Source organism: Elgaria multicarinata, chromosome 2, assembly GCF_023053635.1.
Source record: "Elgaria multicarinata webbii isolate HBS135686 ecotype San Diego chromosome 2, rElgMul1.1.pri, whole genome shotgun sequence".
Lineage (NCBI taxonomy): Eukaryota > Metazoa > Chordata > Lepidosauria > Squamata > Anguidae > Elgaria > Elgaria multicarinata.
The window spans coordinates 37,921,912-37,941,297 of NC_086172.1; the positions used below are offsets into that span (position 1 = coordinate 37,921,912).

At 43.3% G+C, this 19,386-nt stretch overlaps 1 protein-coding gene across 1 annotated transcript in view; it reads left to right on the forward strand.

Annotated features, from left to right (window-relative positions):
• The first annotated feature begins 1,782 nt into the window (after positions 1–1,782).
• LOC134393271 (gastrula zinc finger protein XlCGF8.2DB-like) overlaps positions 1,783–19,386 on the forward strand; it is a 61,839-nt gene continuing 44,235 nt past the window's right edge. Inside the window, exon 1 of the mRNA XM_063118301.1 lies at positions 1,783–1,869. Within this exon, the coding sequence (XP_062974371.1) occupies positions 1,783–1,869 (87 nt within the window). The remainder of the gene's footprint in view (positions 1,870–19,386) is intronic.

The following is a 19,386-nucleotide window of genomic DNA, read 5'->3' on the forward strand; positions in this document are numbered from 1 at the left end:
ACACATCAGTTTCTCTCTGTTTAGTATTAGTACACTATATTTATTTATTTATTATTTATTACATTTTTATACCACCCAATAGCCGAAGCTCTCTGGGCGGTTGACAAATTAAAACCATAAAAAACATAATAAAACAACCAACAGTCTAAAAACACAAATACAAAATACAATATAAAAAACACAACCAGGATAAAACCACACAGCGGAAATTGATATAGGTTAAAATATGGAATTAAAACAGCAAAATTAAAATGTAAGTTAAATTAGGTATTAAAATACTGAGAAAATAAAAAAGGTCTTCACCTGGCGTCTAAAAGAATACAGTGTAGGCGCCAAGCGAACCTCCCTAGGGAGCTCATTCCACAGCCGGGGTGCCACAGCACAGAAAGCCCTCCTTCTAGTAGCCACCTGCCTCACTTCCTTTGGCAGGGGCTCAGGGAGAAGGACCCCTGTGGATGATCTTAAGGTCCAGGCAGGTACATATGGGAGGAGGCGTTCCTTCAGATAACCTGGCCCCAAGCCGTTTAGGGCTTTGAATGTTAGTACCAGCACTTTGAATCAGGCCCGGACCTCCACTGGCAGCCAATGAAGTTATGAATAGACTGGTGTGATGTGGTCTCGTTGGCCAATCCCTGTTAGTAAATGGGCTGCCCTGTTTTGTACCAGCTGAAGTTTCCAGACCATTTTCAAAGGCAACCCCATGTATAAAGCATTGCAGTAATCCAAGCGAGAGGTTATCAGAGCATGGATAACTATAGCTAGGCTATCTCTGTCCAGATAAGGGCGCAGTTGGTATATCAGCCTAAGCTGATAAAAGGTGCTCTTTGCCACTGAGTTCACCTGTGCCTCAAGTGACAGTTCTGGATCCATGAGCACCCCCAAACTACAGACCCGATCCTTTAGGGAGAGTGCAAGAACATGGTAAACATCACCTCGCCGGACAAATGAACCACCTGCTAACAGTACCTCCTTCTTGTCTGGATTGAGTCTCAGTTTGTTAGCCCTCATCCAGTCCATTACCGTGCCCAGGCACTGGTTCACAACAGCCACTGCCTCACCTGGGTTTCATGAAAAGGACTCAATCACAGCTTTTAAAACACAGCTAAAAACTTTTCTTTTCCCTATAGCTTTTAAACTTTGAGTTTGTTCTGACTCTATACTGTTAGCTTCACCCTTCCCGGTGCCTGTTTACACTTCCCTGTGCCTGTTTGCATTCTCTTTCCCTCCTTATTGTTTACTACAACTTTATTAGATTGTAAGCCTATGCGGCAGGGTCTTGCTATTTACTGTGTTATCTGTACAGCACCATGTACATCGATGGTGCTATATAAATAAATAATAATAATAATAATAATAATAATAATAATAATAGTATATATGTATGTCTCTCTCTCTCTCTCTCTCTCTCTCTCTGTGTGTGTGTGTAAGTATATATCAAGTATTAATGATCCGGTTCACTATTAGTGAGAAAGTGACTCTGGAATGCAGTAATGACTATTTGTTAAGTCACAGATACTATTGTTAAAATACATTTATGAGCAGTTCCATTGGTATTCATAGCTGGGGTCAGGTAGCGTCAGGATTATAGCCTCTTAAATGTGAGTTGCTATCTGTAAACTAATTTCTTTATTCAGCTAATCATTCTCAGGATTAGCATAATTGTTGGGCATCTCATCAGAAAAGCTAACGGATGAATTCATACAGTGCCACAACTGGCCTTCCTAAGAATAGATTAGGTTACGTTAAGTAGTTTAACAGGGTCCAGTGGTACCATTTGGCAGAATGAGCCAAATTGAGGATTTACAGCGCACAGCCGATGCACATTCTTCTGAAGTAAGCCCCACTGTGTTCAACGTGGCTTCATCCCAGGTAAGTGTGAATAAGAGTGCAGTTTTCATTTGTTATAATTTTACCGCCACGGTATATGTCATTTGGATTTTCTGCCTCAGGTGCCATCTCTGTTTAGCGAAGCATTTCTGTAGCCATTCGGGGGTTGTTAGAGGATGGTAACCCAGAAATGTTAACTGTCTCTTTAAGAGCTCAGAGACATCAAGAGAGCAATCCTATGGTCCCTAGATGGTGTCTGAGTGGCCAGAAGATGTGGGGGATTCTCACCCCAAGTCTGTAAAGACTTTCCCACCCGTACTGGCCACCTACGAAAGATCAGCAATAATTTCCTGTCCTGTGGTCAGTGTTGCAACCTCAGGAGGGGAGAAGCAGATCTGTAAGCCCCTCAGCTCCTGTCCCAACACACTTGCATCAGCTAGACGATGTATTATTGTTGTTGTTGTTGTTATTATTATTATTATTATTATTATTATTATTATTCCCCACCTTTTCCCCAGTACTGGGACTCAAGGCGGTTTACAAGATTAAAACGTGTACAATTAAAACATATAAATATAAATTACAAAAGTTAAAATAGAATTAAACCTATAGTAAAATTAAAAACATGTTTAATTTTTTTAAAAAAACTGTAACAGATTAAAAGGGGGGGGGAATCCATTACATTAACACAGGTCCAGTATAGTTCCAAAAGCATGGATGCGCTCAAGGACCCATCTAGCAGAAAATAGAGGAAGGGAGACTAGAGACCCTGGTGAGACTTGGGATACTTGAAAGCCTCCAACCCCAGAGGCTTCTATCTACCGAGCATCAGTCCAACAGAATTGCAGCCTAAGAATATGCAGTGGTGGCATTTCTTACCCTGCTGCTCCAGTGGTTCCAATTTGCGCTTGTCTGTGCCCAGAGAATGGAACCCTGCAGCTCAGATCACGTACAGATCACTTACAGATCACGTTCCATCTGTGTTTCATGAATTGTCAGGGGGCTTTTGTTCCATTGTCCTTTCATTGTTTGAATCTGATTTTCCTAAATTTCCCGGACTTGTATTGACAAGCGCACACTTGTACACGTCCCTCCCCGCTCCCACGATCCCCCATCCAAATTTTCACACTTCAACCTATGGCAGGAAATGCACATTTTGGGTTGGCGGGTTGTTGTTGTTTGTATTTTTGTACAATTAAATTAGCGTACAATTCCTGAAAGTCTTTTTAAAAAAATGTTTGCAAGTCTGTGGAATCCATATGACTGAGGAAAAGTGGGTTTGCTGTGGAATCTGTGTGTCAGATTCATAGAAATAAACTCATTTGAATCTTACGGTCTTCTCTGACACCCCTACTTGCAGCTCACCCCAAACCACAGTAGGGCAAATGTGGTTTCAGTGGGACTTGGTCGAGTAGATTTAGGCTTGAAGCTTGGGTCCTTCAAACTAGGGTAGCCCATGTTTAACACCCACCCACCCCGGTTTCCATGCTTTGAACTGCAGCCTGATCTGCAAACATTCACAAGTGACGATGCTTCTTCCCATGCTTCACCTGCTGATTTCTGCAGGTCAAACTCCAATTAAAAGCACAAGAGCTGGCTAGACTGGTTTTCTTCTGGTCATCTAGGAACCCCATTCTTACCTCATTAACAATGTGTGAATTTTAATCCTGGCTGTTCCTTGCATTCCACAGAAGCCCAGGGCACCTGGTTGCCGATGTCCAAACTTGGGTGGCAGGGGTGGTTTGAAGGCTAAAGAACCCTCATCTAATCCATAGTCTGTTGCAGGGTTATTTGGAGGTTGTTTAATCTTCAAACAACCTCTGGAGCCTGGGTTTGGATGACACAAACTGTGGCAACCCCCTATCAGAGACTGAATATTCAAAATGGCCACCCACACATGCAGAACTCACTGTGGCTTTAGTAAGCCATGGTGGGCTGCAGTGATCATCCAAACCAGCCCAGAAATGAGAAAGGTTTCTTTGCTTACCTTGCTGGTATATTCTCCGTGATGAAGTATTGTTCTGAAATGGGAAGTTGGATAGAAAGGGTAAATGAAGCCAAATGTTCTGCAGGAGACTGCCTTAACAGTCCTTGCAAAATTGCCAAGTACTTTCCTTTTGCTAGGGATATTGACCATTGCTCCTAAAGGCTGGTCTTCTGAATGCTAGGAAATGCCAAAAGGAAGGGAATTACTTCTCCCTGCCCTACCCCCATCCCAGTTGTGATCTAGGTAGGGGTGGGCAAACTTTACGGTTGACAGATCTGCTTCATTTATTTTTTATACGGGAAACCCCCCCCCCCAAGTTCTACCAACCAGAGCCAAGCGCAAAAGACAGAATTAAAGAATACTGAGCACACATTGAGCCCAAGAATTTATTTTCAGTACCAGAAAAGAACTGAACATAGCCTTTTCACACTTAAGTCCACTTTGGGTTACCCCAAACGTTTTGCATTTCAACAGCCTAATTTAGGTGGGAAGAGTCACACTGTTGTTGCCAGTTATTTAAATAACTGGAAGCCAGAAAGCCTTGCCGATCTACTGCAAATCACCCAGAAATCTACCAGTAGATTCTGATCTATGTTTTGCCTGCCCTTGATCTTGTTATCTGGATGTAAAGAGAACAATAGACTCCAGTTTGAGCAGAGATGAATGGAGAAAGATACAGAGATAGATGGGGTTTGGGATCGGGGAGCCTCTCCCTGGAGGAATGATGTGGGAGTCGTGGACTTTGGCAATCTATCGGAGTGCTGAAGGTGTGCTTCCACCTTGAATAGTTGCATAAAAGAGGGCAGGTTGGTAGGAGCACGTTGTCATGCAAAAGGCAGCAAAAGAGCAATGCTCCACAGAACTCCGTCTGCATGATCCTACTTTGAATGGCTGCAACCCATTGACTCCGACAGGTAACTGTGCTTATCCACAAGGACAGGCAAAGAAGCAGATGTGCCCAGAGAAAGGACGGGGGCAGAGGGAGTCATAAATCAGTTTTAAACAGTCACCAAAATTAGTTAATGGACAGCTCATGTTTCTTTTTCTTCCATTGTAATATGGAGCATGCAGAGTAGTTTAGTCATCCACACTGAAATGCTCTCTCGGGGACCAAGATTTGACTGGCCACAGGAATGTAGAAGCCAGCAGCTAGCATCTAAGCCATTAGCAGAGGTTTCAACATATGTATATTTTATGTTTGGGAGGTATGATTTCTAAATATTTCATTGCTACACTCTCAGTGTCCCCCATTTCCATTGTGAACATTTGTTATTGCTGGAATTTGCTTGTTTGAAGTTTCTGGAGTTTAAAGTGGGGGGAAGCTTCTGGAATTTATTTTTTAAAAGCAGTTTTGCAGTGAGGGCCCAATATATTATTAATGATCACTATTATTTGTTGTTTGCCAGTGCTCATCCATCAACATACCGATACCTTGTAAAGACATGGAGAAGACCACAGTCCTTTGCCAGAGGAATGCAAAATCTATTTTAAGCCACCTAGTTTAAACATCAAGTCTAAGTAGCTGAAGGATGGCAGAACAGAATTGTCTAGGAAACTTCCCAGAGACACAAAGTATCACACTCAACAGGAAACGAAAAGAAAATGGTCTAAGGGTTTGCAAAGCATAACAGCTCATGGAAATAGGAAGTCAATGTAGAAAATTCAAGGGAAAATGCTGTGAGCGTCACACACACACACATGCACTGCCATATTTTTTTTCTAAAAAGAAGTTTAGGGATTAAAGAAGTAACTGCAATAAGTTAAATTCTCAACACAGATTTTCCTTTTGAATAGACTAGCCTTCCCCAACTCCGTGCCCTTCAGATTTACAACTCCTATCATTCCCAAACATCATGATTCATTAGCTGTGCTGTCTGTGGATTGTGGGAGTTGCAATCCAACACATCTGAAGGGCACCAGGTTGGCGAAGGCTGGCATACACAACTCCAAGAACAATGATGCAATACTGTTGCCTCTTGAAGAAATCCATGAACTCTCATGGTTTCACTTCAGGGCAAAATCTCTCTGTTGTCCCTGCTGTCCCATTGCAAGTAATTTGGGGGCTGAATCTCGTTTGGCTAATTTCTTTAAGGGGTCTCCAATGTGGCGCCCATGGACACCTCTCAGGCTCCCCATCAGGCTCCCAGCCCCTCCTGATTTTTATTTTACTTCTTAAGATTTCATTTTATTTTATTTTATTTTATTTTACTGAGAGGCTGTCATGCTGCATACTGAAGTTCTGCTTTCCAGCACCATCTTTGTTTGGGTTCAGAATAGTGGCTTTGTGTTTTGGAGTTTCCTTTGCCTTATATTAAGGTTCTTGAGCAAGTTACTTTTCTTTTAGGCCTTAGCTAGACTTAAGGTTTATCCCGGGGTCATCCCTGTTCATGTAAATGATGCACAGGATATCCCGGGAGCAGGCAGGGACGACCCCGGGATGACCCCGGGATAAACCTTAGGTCTAGCTAAGGCCTGAGTCTCACCAGTTTGCCTTCTGGGAAATGAATGTTTTGTGACCAACCACAGACACCAGGGCAGCCATTTTGTGAGAGTACAAACAGCACACTCTCAAAATTCCAAATGTGCCCACTGACCCAAAAAGGATGGGGATCCATGCACCCCGCTATGAGGAGTAAGAGATTTTGCTCTCTTCATGAAACAAAATTCTCTCCAGTACAATTGTCAACTATCAGGATAAGAGAGAGAGAAAAAGTCAGGTAACCATGGCTTGTATCCAATCTTTGTCCTACTTAGATTAAGCACATTGAAATGAATGGGACTTACATTAGTCATGGCTAACGTAAGTCCCATTCATTTCAGTGTATCTACTCTAAGTAGGACTAATATTGGATACAAGCCATGTTCCACTTTTTCTTTTCCAACTGGAATACCACAGGCTGGGGATGCAAAGTTTCTCAGAACAATATATTCCATGTATTGACTAAATACTTGTACATTCATATAGCGATCCCTTACCATACCTCTACCCTTCCGAACATTATTTAATATAGAAAATAAATGATATTTTGAATGGTATAAGAGGAGAAAGTGTAAGACAAGAAGTCTTATGGAAAACAAAGCACGCAGCGATGACAGCAACTAAATTAGATTTGTAATGAATTTACGCCCGAAAGGACTCCAGATGTTTCATTTTGCAGAAAAGGGTTGATTTTTCTATCATTTTTTAATTTGTCCAGCACTGATGGATTTTTATATGTCTTTTAATTTGTTGTCATCTGGCATTGAGATTAATATGTGCATAATTTCTTTAAAACTTTAGCTTGGATTTATATGTAATTTTAATTGCTCTCTCACCTACACACCCTCTCCACCCGCTCTGCCTGGGCCAGTCTTTAAATAAATCAAACACTCCAATCCTATGGATTACTGAGACGTTCTTTTTAAACAAAATTCTTCTGCTGTTCAAGACTCTGACAAAAATGTAGTTGAGTAAGAAAATCAAGACAGGAGGCATAAACTAACACAGATGTGCAGTGCAATCCTAGGCATAACTACTTAGAAGTAAGTTGTGTTTGGTGGGAGTTACACCAAAGTAAGGATTGCAAACTTAGAAAGAAGCATCTGCAGTTTGGTTCCTGGAAGCCCCTGCTGTAGTATCAATTACGATTTGATTACTATGGTGACCCTTCATATTTCCATAACGAACATGTAGAGCCAGTGGGCCTCTCACCTATTTTGGCAAGGTAGATCTGGCAGTGGTTGGATCCATTTCAATGGCCTGCTTAATTATCTGATGCCAAAACAATTGGTATGCATTCATGAAGCATTCCTGGACACTGACCCTGTTCAGACAGCATGCTAAGCCATGGTGGTTAAGCATTTTGAGCTAAACATTATGGCTTAACCATGACTTAGCGCCGCGTCATGTGAACTATTCTGATATAAATAATAGTTAACTAACAGTTAACTGTTCTCTATCAGAAGACAAGCAGTAAGGCAAACATGCAGCCTAAGTGAAGAGACCACATATACAGTTGGGGTCAAGAGGTAAGCGCGTTATCTGGAAAAACCCGGCTTGCTCAGTCAACAGACAATACACCATGAGTTTCTGCTAAGGGCAGTGGCTGCAATGTTAGTCTATGAGCTTCTTGTGGAAATATACCCAAGCATGCCACTGTATAACCAAATATGATGTAACTTGTTTGCCACACAGTATAAAAGTCCTGGGTGAGAAGCATTCGGGGCTGCTGCTGCTCCTGAATTTGAAGCAGGCAGTCTTTTCGCTGCGGAAATAAAGCCAAGGCTTTGATCTTACCCTGTGTCTATTTGTTATTTGGTTACGGAGGCTAGACAAGATCCGAGAGAGAGAGAGAGCTCAATCTGAGGGCTCTTACCACAATTCCTAACCATGGTGGCTTCATAACCACAGCTTAAATATGCTCACTAACATAGGGGTGTGCAAGGGGTGTGCAGGGTTTGCCCAGGCACACCCTAATGTCTCAAGCAATATGCGCCAAATTGAGGGGCCATTGAGTAGGGATCCAGACGCAGCAGGAATGGTTCTCCAGTTGCTTCGCCACCGTGCCAAAGAACTGCTGCCTCCCAGAGAGTGCCGTTGCTCCCAGTAGCAGAAGTGAAAAGGAACTGCTTTGCTAGGAGCCTCTCTGCCAGGAGCCATGCCCCTCCAGCCTCTAGGAGTGGCTGCACTGACCGGCCTCATGCCAACAGAGGCACATGCACCAAAATGTCACCCACACAGTGGGAACAGCCCTCTGGCTGCTCTGCTGCCACTGCGCCCGACAGTGCGCCGTTGCTCCTGGCAGCAAGGGCAAAAAGGAATCGCTCTGCCGGGAGCCCTGCTTCAAAGAGGCCAGGAGGAGGGTCCCCAAAGGCTAATATCATCTCGTAATCTCCTCCTCTGGGCAGTGTCACCACAAAGCTAGGGCTTGAGGAGCGTCTCCTCATTCCCACCCCCCTATCTGCAATGGCCCTCCCACAGGCAGGCAAGTCAGGAGCAGGGCATCAGTGTCTACAGTGTTTAATAAATAAATAAATAATAATAATGTCATTTATGACTGAGTATTCAATAAATGTTCACCTTTAAAAAAATATTTTTTAAAAAAATCCCGGGGTGCACACCCTAATCAAATGTGCTGCGCACACCTATGCTCAATAAGCATTTACTGCAAAAGGGTTAGCGGCCTAACCATGGCCTAGCGAGTTGTCTGAACAGGCCCTTTGTGTATGGCCTGGCACGTTAGGCAATGTCTCCTAGACATCCCACAGGAGAGCAGGATTGGGTAGGGTCATAGATCAGTGGTAGAGCAGCTGCTTTGTATGCAGGAAGTCCCAGGTTCGATTCCTGGCATCTCCAGTTAGGGCTGGTGAAACTCCTGCCTGAAACCCTGGGGAGTTTTTGCCAGTAGGACCAAGGGTCTGACTCAGGGCAGATCTACACAGCGTACTGAAGGCGCTTGCGTGCGCCTCCAGTGCGCCCCGAAAACGATTGTGTAGATCCTGCCCTGGAAGAGGCGGAGGAAGAGGCGGAGGGAGCAGGAGGCGGCTGGGAAATCCGGCCGCATCCTTGCCGCCGCCGCCGCCCACCTCCCCGCCGGCCTCCTGCTGCCAGTGAAAAAGCCACCCGGGGCAGAGAGCTCGGCGGAAGAAGGCGGGGTGGCAGCAAGAGTCAGCTTTATTGGGCATCTGCCAAAGCCGCCCTTCTAGCAGGCTTTCCCACGGCTAACCCCCAGGCACAGCTGCCAGCCCTACTGCCCCTCCTTGCTGCCTTTGCCTCTTCACCTGGGCTCTCCAAACAAAGTAAACAGCCCATCTGTTACTGGATTTTAAATCTTTGCACCACTGCTGGTTTTTATTTGGTTTTTATTTTTATTTTATACTGTAGTTTTAAACTTTTACATCGTTTTTTCTCCTATTGTATTTTATGGTTTTAATTGCTGTGAACAGGCTAGGAGTGTAAAAAAGAAAGAGAGAGAAATAAAGAAAGGGAGACGTAAGCAGTGGAAAGAACGAGGAGGTGCCTCGACTCACCTGGCCCTCTTCCTCTGGGCAGTGCAGCCTGATGGGACATAGAGGAAGAGCAAAGGAGCAGTGATGGCGGTGGTGGTGGTGAGAAGGGGACCCTTCAGAGAGGGGGGGGCACTGAAGGAAACTGGCCCAAGCAGCTGCCTCCTCCGTGAAAAAAACAACACCCTGAAGTCAGCACTAGTCCTGTCTTTGGGAAACAAAGGTGCTGCCCATGAAGTTGCTTCCAATGGGAATGCTGGGAACAGCCTCCAATGCAACAGTCAAAATGGAAAAAGCAAGAAAATCCCATTGATCCATCTAGCTCTGTTTTGTCAGCACTGGGCCAGGCTAAGCCATGGTTAGGCCTCTAAGCCTTTTGCAGCTAATGGCTAGTGAGTGTGTTTAAATAGGGTGACCATATGAAAAGGAGGACAGGGCTCCTGCATCTTTAACTGTTGCATAGAAAAGGGAATTTCAGCAGATGTCATTTGTATATATGGGGAACCTGGTGAAATTCCCTCTTCGTCACAGCAGTTAAAGCTGCAGGAGCTATACTAGAGTGACCAGATTTAAAAGAGGGCAGGGCACCTGCAGCTTTAACTGTTGTGATCAAGAGGAAATTTCACCAGGTTCCCCATATATACAAATGACGCCTGCTGAAATTCCCTTTTCTATGCAACAGTTAAAGATACAGGAGCCCTGTCCTCCTTTTCATATGGTCACCCTAGTTTAAACAGTGGTTATGTAGCCACCATGGTTAGAAATGGTTCGCATGACACGTTAAGTCATGGATCACACAACATGCTAAGCCATCATGTTTAGCTCAAAGTGCTTAGACCGTGGCTTAGCATGTCAGCTGAACAGGGTCACTGACTGGCAGCACTTCTCCAAGGTTTGAGACACGGGTCTTTCACAGCCCAACCAGGAGATGCTGGAGATCAAACCTCAGACATTTTGTACAGGCCTGAAAGCACCGCAGTAGATCCAGAGAGCCCTGTTGGCCCTGCTCTCCCACTGTGGCAAATAGGTGGGTGGCCAGCTCTTGCTGAAGCACCTGTGGTAGTGCTGCCTCACTAGGGTAAGGCAGCAGTGAGGGTGTTCCTGATGGGGGGGGGGAGGAGTGCACAATTTGCCATCCCCCCATGCCACTGCCTGAGGTAGAGGATTCACATTGCCTCATGGGAGGGCCAGCCCTGACTTTTCTTGCAAGTCAATGTGCATAGGACCAAAGGCCAGGTGTGGTTTTTTGGTACCAGAGGTACAAAATCCCCACAAACACCTGTACCCCACCCCCAGCATTAAAAATATAAGAGCATCAACAACTATAGATGTGTCATGTAAGATGTGCTTACATGACACATGCTTGAGGCAGCCACCTCATTCTGCCTAATGATAGGACTGGTCCTATCTTTCTATGCAAAGTATGTGCTCTACCCTTGTGCTATACCTGAAGGGGATCCCTAGCTTGCAGCCAAGACAGTTTTCTTGCAAGAGGAAGTAACACCCAAAGAAATGGCCAGAGACTGTTTTTAAAGAAGAAGAAAAAGGAGGAGGAGGAGGAGGTAGAGTTGTGTCTCCTGTTGTTGGCTTTAATCCTCATGTTTTTAATGTTAACACAAGTTAAGTGTATGTTGTAAAATAACATTAACACCAAAGCCACAAATATGAGGCAAAGCACATACGCCTCTTTGACAGCATTAAGGATGTGCCCATATTGGAATTCAAGCACTAATAGGGAGCGTTCTTCATTTTGTCGCTTTTCTTTTTTGTCAAAATAATTGCTGCTGCACACTGTACTGTTAATGGCTGCTTCCCAGAGTCTGTCACTTTTTGCATAAGTACTGCTGCAGTACAAAGTTGTTCAAATTCCCTCTGTGAGGACAGTTGTTCTTGTGACAGCAGTTAAGGGGAAACAGAAAGGAAGGAAGAAGAGATTCTAGTTCCCATATGGGGAGCCAAGTCCCAAAGATAAATTAGTTTAGAACAGCGTACATTGATTCTAGAGATACCAATAAACTCTAGAAATACCTCTACAGGCTTAGAGGGCCTTTGGGCAAGACACCCTCAATGTGCCCCTTGGTCTCAGTAAGTCTGGCTTCTCGCCAGCATTGTCACTTGCTCCTCCTCCTCCTCACTATTTTCCTGCTTGCTTGCGAGGCAGAGAGCCATTTTGTGGGTGGAGGTGGGGATTTGAATATGAGGATTTGAGCAAGTGCAATTTTGTGCAAATTCAGGAAATTGGAACACACACACACACACCGGTTCCATCAATAAGCAGACAGTGGAACGAAATGAACCAGACAATCTGTGAGATGCAGATGGAATGGATTTTAAAAAATCTGTACATCCCTACTCAACAATTATCTCATTGTTTGGGAGAAGGGTTAGAGAACTTTGGGCAAGCCTAGCACTAACTAAGGGGACCAACTGTTGAGTATGCCAAGGCCTGGATGGTTCCATTGCTACTGCAGCTTCCAATCCACAAATCAGGACCTCTCGTACCACTATGCATACTTAACTAGAGGCAGAAAGGAGGACCAGGAAGGCCTTGAAGTGATCCATCAACAGTGAATCCATAAACCTGGACAGCAGATTGAGCAGGCACACTGGTCACCTGGGCCAGATCTACACCTTGTATCAAATCATTACAATCTCATCATGACAAGGCTATATCCCTCTTATGCATTTATTCCTTGTTGGACACCATGACATTTGTTGCGGGATTTTGGATAATGTGGAATAAAAAACAGGAAATAACACTATGGCCTTAGCTAGATCTAAGGTTTATCCTGGGATCGTCCCGGGGTCGTCCCTACCTGCTCCCGGGATCCCCTGTGTGTCATTTACATGAACAGGGATGACCCCGGGCCAATCCTGGGATAAACCTTAGGTCTAGCTAAGGCCTATGAAAGTGGAATATGGAATGTCATCAAATCGTGTTTGCTTGCCGTCGCTTTTCCACCTGCATGATTGTCACTCTTTTGAAAGGGGAAGTAAACAATGTGTATGTGGCCCTGCTTCGATCCCGCTGCTTCTCCTGCACACAGCAGGAGATAGCAGCAACTTCAGTCTTTAAAAATAAGTCGGACTTACTGGGGTGGTTTTTGGTAGCGCGAAGAAGGCTAGAAGGGGCAGGAGGCAGACGACATTGGCCTAATCTACACCAAGCAGGATATTCCACTATGAAAGCGGTATGAAAGCAGTATATAAAAGGCAGGAGCCAAACTACTGCTTTATAGCGGTATGGAAGTGCACTGACTTGGAGGCCATTGACACATACCATATACCGCTTTCATACTGCTCTATCCTGCTTGGTGTGGCTCCTGCCTTTTATATATTCCTTTCCTACCACTTTCATAGTGCAATATCCTGCTCAGTGTAGATTAGGCCATTGTGAGAGGGACCTGCGAAAATCGGTGAGTGCCCAGCAACGAGCATGTAATAAAACACTCGTCTGACGGAGCTCATGGAATGGGTCCAATAGTTATCAGTGCACTTCAATACCACTACAAAGCAGTAGTGTAGATCAAGCCCTGATCTCAGAGCCAAATTACATGTTACGCTAATCGTGCAGCTGAAGGTTGTCTTTTTTTTTTACTCTAGTGTAAGCATGTGCACCCTTATTTGGATCAGAGCCACCACAGATTTCCCCCCTGCTATCCCCCCATGGGGGTAACACTGACTTCAATTGAAACTTTGTTTTTCTTTGGTTGTTTTTGGTTGTTAAATCATCTGCACCACAATAAGTATGTGTTTTATTTCCATATAATATTTCTCTTCTGGTCAAAAGAAATGAAAATAGGTCAATCTGTCTGAACCGCACAGATAATTAGAGAATCATGTCATGTTTTTTGTTTGTTTTTTCCCTGAGATTAGATTTAAATCATTTACATTGAACAATCAATAAGGTCAAATGTGTAATGCTGATTTAACATTTAATAAAATAAGTGTAATCAATAGGCACCATTACCAGATGCTAGCTTTCAGGCCACAATGAAGGAACATCATGATACACACAAGGGAAGACAATGCAATAATTATGGAAATATGTTTTTGAATGCCTTGTATTTTGGTCAGGGTGTTGTCTGATTATTTCTTTTGAATCACTTTCTTTGTGATGAAAGTATGGTGTTTGATTTCTTGCCAATACTGTAATTTAGAGATGGCAAATAAAAAAAATGTAATTTAAAATGTCACTTTATGCTTCAGTTCCCATGAGTGTAGACTTACCTGACACTTCAGAGTACAATAATTCAACTGTAAAACAAGAACAAATATAGAAGTTTGTGGGCAAGGAAGATCAGAAACAACAATTTAAGGACATTGATAGTAAACAGTAACCAAGGCAAGGGGCAAAGCTAAATTCTCCCCACTCACTTGCCCCAATCTTTTTGGATCCAAATATATTGCTTTTAATGCAATCACAGATGCTCATTATGAAGTAATAAATGACTTTAGTTACAAATCACTCTGCTTATTCCGAAGGAAATTATTGCCTCTCCTCCTGCTCTAACTCAAAGCGTTGTTGTGAAACAAATAACATTAATGACAATAGTCCCCTTGCCTGCTATGGCTGGATCAGCTCAGAATTAGGGCAAACGAAAGGGCAATTCTGATAACAAGTCCGTAAACAGGCAAAGGTGAGCACAGTTGAATGGGTCCAGCAAGAGGGCAGTCAAGTAAAAAGATAAGGGTCAAAGCAGAATGTTACCCATCAAGAATCGGAGCTCCAAGAGAAAGCTCTGAAGCATGGCCAAAGTCAAAAGTCCAAAATACTTTTGTACCTGCCCGGACCTTAAGATCATCTACAGAGGCCCTTCTCCGTGAGCCCCTGCCAAAGGAAGTGAGGTAGGTGGCTACTAGGAGGAGGGCTTTCTCCGCTGTGGCACCCCGGTTGTGGAATGAGCTCCCCAGAGAGGTCCGCCTGGCGCCTACACTGTACTGCTTTCGTCGCCAGCTGAAGACCTTTTTATTTTCTCAGTATTTTAACACCTAATTTAACTTAAATTTAAATTTTACTGTTTTAACTCTGTATTTTACCCTTATATCAATTTTGCTGCGTGGTTTTATCCTGGTTGTGCTTTTTTATACTGTATTTTGTATTTGTGCTTTTAACCTGTTGGTTGTTTTATTATGGTTTTAATTTTTGTGAACCGCCAGAGAGCTTCGGCTATTGGGCAGTATAAAAATATAATAAATAAATAAGTAAATACAGGTCCAGCAGGGGTCCTCAACTATTAACACATTATAGTCGATGTCTGAGGCAAAGAAGCCTTTGGGCATAGACTTCAGTGCACAGAAGCTTGCTCAGACCCTGCAACCTTAATTGTTGTGTGGGGTTCCAGGACCCAGGGAAGCCTCCACACATGAAAGCTCCCCCCTCCAGGATGAGCTGCAGGAAGGCAGGGTTGGGACCATCATGACCCCTCAGGCTCATTCAACATGCTTTGCCCCTTCACACATGTTAGGGCATGAAGGTGGTATTCTGTAATAACGTATAAGTAATAATAAGTGTTCAAATGGAGTGTGTGAACGAGAGTCACCCCAATCTAGCCAGATTTGGCCACATGTGAATCCCTAGCTAGAAGAGGAACTGCATGCACTAACATGAATTATGTGTACGGTCCTACACCAAAGACAGTTTTGGCTCTCTGGTTCTCCACCCCACATCATCTCAAAGGTGAAAGCCTTGTATCTCCCTGGAACATTTTAGTGAAAACCTAACAAACTACAGTGCCCTTAAGAAGCTTTCAAATCCTCAAACTAATGACAGAGTGCATTTATATCTAGTTTGAGTGCCTGAAAGCTTCATGCTGTTAGCTGAAGACTGACGTTAGCAAATGACTAAAGAACCTTTTTTTTTTTGGCCAGGTCAGCGAAACATGCTCAACAGAACTAAGTGAAGGAGACTTAAACCAGAGTGAAATCATTTTGTAAACAGTATCCTTGAACTGTGGTTTTTGTTCACTTCTCTGAATCATGATAATCTTCCAGAATGCTCTGCTGTTGACCTTAATGTTGCTATACCTCAACCAAAAGAATTTCAAAGGGAGGCTCCAGTGTGGAACTGCTGAACTACAATTTATCAGAAAATGTATCAGAAAACCAGCAATTCAATGTGCTGGTTTTAACCTATAAAGCCTTACACGGCTTGGGACCACAATACCTGATGGAACGCCTCTCCCGACATGAACCTACCTGTACACTGCGCTCAACATCTAAGGTCCTCCTCCGAGTGCCTACTCAGAGGGAAGCTCAGAGGATGGCAACAAGGGAGGAGGGCCTTTTCAGTGGTGGCCCCCCAATTATGGAATGATCTCTCTGATGAGGCTCGCCTGGCACCAACATTGTTATCTTTTCGGCGCCAGGTCAAGGCTTTTCTCTTTTCCCAGGCAGTTAACCACATATGCTAAGTTTGTTTGCCCTTACTTGACCCCAGAATAATTGTTTTAAAAGGATATTGTTCTTTTTATGTTCTTGATAGTTTTAAATTTTGTATACTTGGTTTTTAATGTTCACTGTTTTTAACTTCTGTAAACCACCCAGAGAGCTTCGGCTATGGGGCGGTATATAAATGTAATAAAATAAATAAATTAAATAAATTTGATTCTATTCAATTCAGTCTTATTCAAGTGGCTGCCTGTACAGCGGTGGGTTGCTGCGGCAATATGCAAAACCTCATGCTTTTGCTGCTTCAGGGAGGCAGCAGTGAATCCCAATGCTGCAACAAAATTGCAGGGTTTCCAGCGCCCCCCCCCCCACCTGCCCTCTGCCGGGGCAGATGGTGACCAATCAGGGGTCACCATCTGCCTGGCAACCACTGCAACTCTGGAGCAAGGATAAATGGCAATGCACCATACTGGCCTCATTCTGGGGAAAAAAGTCGGAATAAATCCCCGACCTTTTTTCTTCACAGCTTTGCAGGAAAGCCCCAGGGTGGGTGCATCCTGGCTGCTGCATCATACAATCAATACAGTGCTACCATGCACCCAAACTGGGGCTTTCCTTGCATATAGACAACCCCCTAGGCTCTGGGTTTCTTTTTGCTTTTTAAAAAGATTTTATTAATTTTCCAGAATAAAATCAATTGTGGGGGGAGGGAGAGAAAAAAATCCAGAATAAAAAGAAATGGGGAGGGGGGAGAAATACATTGAATTTAAATTGAATTATTGGCAGAGGGTAGCACACTTAAACTCTATCCATATTTTTCTGCTTTATTTTACAATCCAAGACATACATGGATTCCAGGGCCTTCATAGAAGTTTTCTTTATAATCCTTCTGTATGTCAAACTTATATTTAGTCCCTTTTCCATAATCTGACGAAAGGCTTTGACAAATTCGGCTGTGTATGTCCCTGATTACAGAATAACCTCCTGCCATGTTTTATAAAAGTCAGATGTTTTGGGTTTTGCTAGTTTCAGTTCATATGTCATTTTTCTGCCATGGCTATTTGCCATAATTCCATATAGCATGATTTCAATGTTAGAAATTCCGCAGTTTTCCAACTTTTGGCTATGATTCTTCGGGCAGCCCTCAGCATGAACTCAGTTAAATCCTTAGACGTCACTTTTGCATTTTGGTCTTCCCCTATTTTTTAGTAAAGCCAACACTGGTGTCACATGTATGGTTTGCTGTGAAATATTTGCCATTTCTGAAAATAAAATGTTCCAAAACTGTGACACAATAGGACATGTCCCCACATATAAATATATAACCCTTGCTGGTTGCAGTTTCTCCAAAATTTTGTATCGTTTGTGTTGGGTATTCTTGCCTAAACGTACTGGTGTGATATATCATCTGTGTAACAATTTCAGCGTATTCTCCCTGAGAGTTATTGATGCAGTTTTTCTTAGTTGCATCACCCATACTTTATCCCATACCTTTGGCTCTATTGATATCTCAGTATCATCTTCCCATACTATTTTCAGCCCATCTGACATATTCATATCTATTTCAATAATTTGTGAATAATTTTTTGAAACCAATCCCTTTGGATTAACCATATGTTCCAATAATAGACCTTCATAGAATCATAGAATAGCAGAGTTGGAAGGGGCCTACAAGGCCATCGAGTCCAACCCCCTGCTCAATGCAGGAATCCACCCTAAAGCATCCCTGACAGATGGTTGTCCAGCTGCCTCTTGAAGGCCTCTAGTGTGGGAGAGCCCACAACCTCCCTGGGTAACTGATTCCATTGTCGTACTGCTCTAACAGTCAGGAAGTTTTTCCTGATGTCCAGCCGAAATCTGGATTCCTTTAACTTGAGCCCGTTATTCCGTGTCCTGCACTCTGGGAGGATCAAGAAGAGATCCTGTCCCTCCTCTGTGTGACAATCTTTTAAGTATTTGAAGAGTGCTATCATGTCTCCCCTCAATCTTCTCTTCTCCAGACTAAACATGCCCAGTTCTTTCAGTCTCTCTTCATAGGGCTTTGTTTCCAGACCCCTGATCATCCTTGTTGCCCTCCTGGTTGCCCTCCTGGTTGCCCTTCAAATTGTGGCATGTTTGCTTTACTAAAGGATTTGTAATAAAATAAGACTCTGGGTTTTCCCCACCACCACCACATGTGTTAAATTATAGCATAGCTGTAAATACAGTATTATCACAGTGACTGTTGTTTTGAATATGTTACTCTTATCTTGTATATGTTTGTTCTCTACATAGAACTATCACAGAATTATTGCTACCCCTTGCATTTTATAGCCTATTGGTGCCATTGTTTACATCCCCCCCTCTATACTGTATTTGTATATCTGTCAACTAAGAATAACTCTTTACACATCTCACAAAGTGGCTTCATATCCATGAAAGGTTATGCCCCAATAAAGCAATTCATCTGTAAGGTGCTGGATGTACGTCAGGTAGACACACCATGGTTCACTTATCTGGTTCTCATGAATTGGTGCAATGTCCATCCGTATTCATAAATAGAAATCCAAATTTCAAACATGTGACCCAAACAGCTCTGCTAACTCTAGGAATAATGAAAAGAAAGCAGTTTCTGAAATTTCAAAAATCTGACCCAATACAATGCATCTTATTTCCGGGATGATTTACTTGGAAATAGGTTCTGTTGTAATCAACACAGTTGATTTTGGACCATAAAATAATTCGGCTGGAAGTCACACAGGATTATCAAATCCAACACCTGCTTCCCTCGCTCCAGGCACACAGTTGTCTCCCTTCCAAATTCACACACACAATCCATTTAAATTCTAGTAGATGGCTGCACTAATCCCTTTTCACAAAGGGGAAAGATGAATTTCTTTTAATAACCACACCTAGAGTTACCACTGGATCTTGCCTAAAATAATGTTTTGTCATGGAGTTGGAGGTTCCCAGATGAGTAAAAACTCCAGGGAGTTTCAAGGAAAGCACAGACACTTTCCATAAGACTAGGGAATTTCCTCACAGTTTCTACCAATGTGCATTACAAGTTCCTACTTGGGAAAAATGAATACAATTTTAAAGAAAAGAAGAAAGGAGGGTTAGAAAAAGGCTTTGGAAGTCCCTTTCTACAGTAGGTAAGCCCATTTAGCACCCTCTCTGTTCAGGGCCAGTGTCAAGGACATGCAAGGTTGGGCATC